Raw genomic sequence first — 5778 nt, forward strand, 5'->3', positions numbered from 1 at the left:
CGAGGCGGCGGGGGCGGCTCTCGCTGGTTGCCCAGGGCGATCTGCCTCTGCAGCCGCAGCACCTCCCGCTGGGACTCGCGCAGCAGCCGGTCGAAGTCCCGCACGTGGAGCCACTGGGGGCCCTCCTGGGGTGGGGGGACACGGAGGAGAGTCAGGCCTGACCCCTGCCTGCCCCACGCCATGCCCGGCAGAGCCCGCCCCCACCTTGGCGGAGGGGCTTCGGGCGCGCGGGAACGTGCACGTCCTCCCACGCATACATGCCTGGTCATACGTGCATGCGTGTACGGCCACATGCTTCCGCTAACTCGTGCGCAAACATTCGCAGTAAGTCATTTACTGGGCGTTCTCGGTGTGCCGGCACTGTGCAGGAGGCCTGGGGAACATCCCTTCCCACGAGTGTGAGAGGTGTGTGGATTCATACAGCCAGACCCAAGCCGGGAGCACAGAGATGCCCAGGTCTGGGACTCACGGCTCCACCCCCTTCAGTTCAGGCGCCTTCTCCCCTCTCCCACCTGGGCCGTTGCCAGGGAAACCTACCCCCAGCAGCCTCCACCTTCCCCTTTCATTTGCATCTCATTAACATCTCCTGCACATCCCACAAGCCAGGCAGATGGCCCTGCATAGGGCTGAGCTGGAAGGGGTGACCAGGGTCTCCTCGCACCTTGCCCACCAGGGTGAGCCTGGCCTGCAGCTCCCTGCACTCCCGCTGCAAAGCAGCAATCTGCTTGTCCTTGGCCAGCAGTGCGCTGGCTGTCTCACTGAGGTCCCGGGCTCGCTGGTGGGCTAGGGCCTTCCGGCACAACTCCAAGCTGGCCCCTGGACGGGGCATGGGGGCACTCACCTAGCCAGAGGAGGGGCAAGGCCAGTGGTCACCTGAGGGCTGGGGCACTTCTCCCACTCCTCAGCTCCTCTCAGAGGAGGAGTTAGGATGAAAACCCAGAAGTGTGCTCTCCTGCTTCCGTCTTGTCTGGGGTCTCAGAAGACCAGCGACCTCATGGACCCTATCCCAGCAGTCCCCAAGCAGGACTGAAAGGGTTAACGCTGCATCTTAGTTCAGGACGCTGCTAATTCAGGGCTGCCACTGTGATGGGTCTTTCCCTGCCCCCACGCCAGCTCTCCACCTTGAGATGAGCTCAGTGAGAGGCTGCAGCCAGTGCCGGCACGTGGCGATCCAGAATCCTCCTCCCTGCCTGCTCAGAAGCTCCCCACCCGGCCCTTGTCCCCCTCCTGCTGCTCCAGAAACCTTCAGCCTCCTAGCCTGGCCAGCGTTTGCCCTTCCCAAACCTCAGCCCCTTGATTCCTGCTTTCCTGGGTGCTATGACTCCCAATCCCCAGCCCCTCAGGCCCAGCCCCTGGGTCCCCTCTTCCCTGGTCACCCAGCCTCCACCCAGCAGCCTCCTGTCCTCACCACCCTCAGGTTGGTTTCCTGCAGCTTCCGGGCCCTCTCCTCCAGCCGCTTGGCAATGACCGCCAGCTCGGCGTTCTTCCGCTTCAGCCTCCGCACCTTCTCCTCTGTCTCAGGGAAGCTGCTCTTCCTCTGACAAGGAGTCAGCCAGAATTGGGGTGTGTGGGGAGCACCCCACAGACCCACTTCTAACTGCCCAGGCCTTGGGCTAGAGCCCTGGGCCCACAGTGGGGTCCTTGGCAACTCTAGGCAGGGTTTCGCCCTCTCTGGGTCTTGGGATTGTCACCTCCAGGTAGCCCCCACTTGGAGGGCTGTTCACGGGGTGAGGAGGGCCCTGAGCAGTGGGCCTGGCTCCAGCCAGGACCCAGGACCCTGCTCTCCAAGCCTCACCAGCATCTGATTTTCCTCCTTAAGGATGTCACAGCGCTGCTGCAGCTCCCCCAGGGCCCTCAGCAGCTCCAAATTGGGCCTGTCCCCGAAGCCCATGTTCAGCTTGGCCTGGCGCAGGAAAGGACTGGGTACAGTGCCTCAGGAACCCACCCCACCCAGTCAGAGCCCTCCACGTGGAAGCATCCCCCCCCCCAGTCCAAGGAGACATGAGATGAGAAGGTTCTCTCTCACATCCCAGGCCTTAAGAGAGAGACACCGGAGGCCTGGGAGAAGGGGCTGTCCAGTCCTCCCTGCCCACAGTGGTATCCCCAAACTTGAGGCCTCCTGCTATTCCCTGATCCTTCCCACCCATGCCCATCTTCTCCTCCTGGGAAATGCCAGCTTGAGTTCCCAATCTCCATTCTTCCAGACTCCTCATGGCCTGTGAGTCCCCTGCCCTCCCCCAAAGTCCTAGTCCCTCCATCTTCTACAAGAGACTGATCACGCTCACCCCAAACCTCGTCCTCCTTGGCTCAGCCCAGCATGGAGACCCCACCCCTGAACCTGCTTCCACCACCATATGCCTCCACACATCCCCCTACCCACCAGCCCCCCAGGACAGACAGAGACTCATGGAGGAGGAGACACAGACAGACAGACTATCGGAGAGAGACACGGAGAGGGAGGGGACGGGAGCAGGGCCAGATGTAGACAGACAGGCAGAGAGAGTCAGGACAGACAAATGACCAAAAAAATGGAGCCACTAGGATTCTTGCCCAGTGAAGGTAGGACAGACAGTCACAGAGACAGACCCATAGACAGAGACAGGCCAAGAGAGGAGAGGTGGGCAGGGGGGTCACATATCTTGTCCTGCCTCCTGGCCAGCCTGGAGGGCAAGGTGAGAGGCTCAGCGCCTTGCAAATCCCAGCCCTCCACAGCTCCCTTACCTTAGGGAAAGCCTCCACATCCTCATCCTCCAGCCTCAGGCAGCCAGGTCCAGAGCTCGCTTCTTGCTGCCCCAGGCTGGGTAGCCCGGCCTCTGCTCCTTCAGGGTCAATGCCCCCCGCAAGCCCAGAGCTCCGGCCTCCCTTGGGCTCGGAACTCTCCTCGGGACTCAGAGCTCTAATCTTCAGAGCTGCCGGAGTATCAGCAACACTTGGGACTGCACCTCCAGGTTCGCCCCCCTGGCCTGGAGTCCAGCTCTGCCAGGCAGGCAGTGCCCATGGCTCCATGGCTCCAGGGTCCCCAGGCCGTGGGAGAGTTGTCAGTTGCTCCATGGTACTGCGAAGGGACCCCAGGACCTGGGCCAGGGGACATTACCCAGCCAAGTGGGGAGGCTGGCAAGGGTCATGCCAGGCCAGACCCTCTCCCCGCTGAGCTCTTGGCTTCACTGAGTCTCCATTCAAGGTGGGCTGAGTTCTTCCCCACCCACGAAGGAGGCTGCAGAAGGCGTCAGGGCTGCTGGAGCTGCAGCCGGAGGGATGAGAGCTATGTTCGCTCGTGGCTATGTGTGTGCGTGAGTATGTGGAGGAATAAGGGTGTCCCTGTGGGGGTGGGGAGGATGTGCAGAGGCCACCGACAGCAGCGCCTGGGTGAGAGTGTGCGTGTGTGTCTCCGGGTCTGTCTGTGCGAGTCAACGCTGTCTTGTGTGTGTTTGGAGGATGCGTGCCCCCACTTATGTGTGTTGAGGGGGTGGTGCTGTGTGTCACTGTCTGTGCCTGTTTCGGAGTTACCAGTTGTTTCTGTTGGGGAGGGGGGTGTCTGTATTGCAAGGCTGAGCCAGTGTGTGATGCTGTCACTGGTTGTATCTGAGTGTGTCAGTGTTGTGCAGCTATGTGCATTGGTGTCATCGTGTGTCTGTCAGCATCTGTGAGTCTGGCCATCTAGCCCGGCCCCTCAGCCTGGCTAGGGTCCTCAGGAGCTGCTGGGGGCGATCCACTACGGTCCGCTGTGGTCCTTTATCTCCTGCTCCTCTCTCCGCTGCTGCTCACTCGCTTGCTGAGCTGCCGGGCTGGTCCTAAGGAGGCCTGGGTCGATGGGCTGCTTGCCTCATAGTCTCTGCCCCTGCTGGCCTCAGCTCTAGAGACTGCAGGGGTCCCTTACAGTCCCAGAGCCCCGAGATGGTGGGCGCGGAGGAAGGCTGAGCCTCAGAATGGGGGGTAGCTCTCAGAATGGAGAGTCAGCCCTCCCCTCCCCTCCTCCTCCCCTCCTGCCCACCAATAGGAAGTCAGCTGCTGGTTTCCATGGTGATGGCGCTGGACTGGTGGGCTGGACCGGCTGGCAGGGTCCAGACAGAGGGAAAAGCAGATTCCTTGCAGACCCCGGTCCCCGCGCCCTCCACGTGTGGCCTCCCACCCCTCATCCCCACACGTGCTATATTCCACGGTTCAGAGGCAAGAGGGCTGCAGACGGTCCTCCCCACATCGGTGAGACTGGTGGAGACAGAGACAGGGGAGGGATGATAGATAGAGATCCAGCCACGGAGAAGGGCAGGACTAGAAAAGATGGGATTTTAACATGAAACAAGGGGACAGGCAGAAATCAAGAGGAAGATAGAAACAAAGAGACAGAGATAGAAACAGGCTGAGAGAATCACTTCAGCTTCCTCTGGCAGACGTCATTTGGAGGGCAACCTGGCTGTCCCAGGCCAGCAGGGGAGACCACATGACCTGTTAGGATGGCTTTGCCCCAAATTGTCAGGAAGTTTATCTTCTGTCCAGCCTTAGGCCTTTTTGCTATGAGAAACTGGCTTTTGGGACAAGGACGTGGGAACTCCCCCACCCAGGCTGTATGTGGGGGCAGGGGACTAGATTGAGTCCCCAGAGACAAGGGTGTTGGGAGAGGCCTTGCAGAGGTAGCTCCTCACCCCTCTGAACCTGGAACTCAGCAGACAAGCTTGTCTTGGCCAAGGTCAGGGGCCCTCGTGTGGCACCCCCGCAGAATAGCAGCAATGGCACCAAACCACGGAGCCCCTGAACCACGGAGGAGACCTGACCATGGGCTCCACCCGGTCCAGAGCTGAAGGAACTGGGGGGCAGGGGTGCATAGGGAGCAGGTGACAACTTCACTTCCCTAAAGCAGTGTGCAGAGCAATGCACACAAGATGTGTGCTAGTGACGTTTAGGTCAAGGTATATATGCATGCCATTTCGTGCATGCGTATGTGTAGTATGCATATATAGAATAGACATATTTATTTCTGTGTATGTGTGGGAAGCCATTGTGTATATTTGTACTGTTATGTGTCTATGAGTCTCATCGGATGTATACATATGCATGTTTCCGTGTGTGTCGTTGCATGTATGTCTATTTGCATAGTGTCAATGTATATGTGAGCCTATCATTGTGTGAGTTTATAAATTATAGCACGTGCATCATGATATATATATATATGGATGCCATTATATGGCATTACATGATATATAATGACACACTCATAGTCACATAAATGTGTAATGACATACATGTATATACAATGACATGTTTATATATATATATATATATATCACCATGTATCTATTTTGTATTTATCATGTATGAATGTGTCACTATATATGCACGTGTACTGAGCCACTGTTTGTGATGTGAATGTCACTATGTGTGTATTTGTATGCTCTTCTGTGTGTCATATGTTCATGTCATTGCATATGTGTGTACTATTGAATACGTATGTGTCCTGCGTGTGTATATCCCTGTGTGTCATTGTATGACATGCCAGCCATGTCCCATGTATATATGTCACTGTGTATGTGTGTTACTGGCTCATATGTAGGGGGCCTGTGTGTGTAAAGGTACATGCATGCTGGTGCGTGTGTGCTTTATTTATTAGTATCTGCGCCCTTGTCTCTGCTTAAGATGCTGTGTGGGTGTGCCATAGTGTGTTTTTGCCCAGTTCTGATACTACCAAAGACCCCCTGAACTTCTTAGATTAAAATTGGAGGTAAGGGGCCGGCCCGGTGGCGCACTCGGTAGAGTGCGGTGCTTGGGAGTGCGGCGGCGCTCCCG

General features: G+C 57.7%; 1 protein-coding gene across 1 annotated transcript in view; it reads right to left on the reverse strand.

The window, feature by feature from the left end:
• BZRAP1 (benzodiazepine receptor (peripheral) associated protein 1) overlaps positions 1–3051 on the reverse strand; it is a 24991-nt gene extending 21940 nt beyond the window's left edge. The window contains exons 1-5 of the mRNA XM_008571258.1: positions 2722–3051; positions 1796–1903; positions 1409–1537; positions 662–841; positions 1–125 (exon numbers count right to left, since the gene is read on the reverse strand). The exon at positions 1–125 is cut by the window's left edge and continues 46 nt beyond it. Coding sequence (XP_008569480.1) covers positions 1–125; positions 662–841; positions 1409–1537; positions 1796–1903; positions 2722–3051 — 872 coding nt within the window. The remainder of the gene's footprint in view (positions 126–661; positions 842–1408; positions 1538–1795; positions 1904–2721) is intronic.
• Positions 3052–5778: the final 2727 nt, after the last annotated feature.

Source organism: Galeopterus variegatus, unplaced genomic scaffold (genome assembly GCF_000696425.1).
Source record: "Galeopterus variegatus unplaced genomic scaffold, G_variegatus-3.0.2 Scaffold673, whole genome shotgun sequence".
In the NCBI taxonomy this organism is placed as follows: domain Eukaryota; kingdom Metazoa; phylum Chordata; class Mammalia; order Dermoptera; family Cynocephalidae; genus Galeopterus; species Galeopterus variegatus.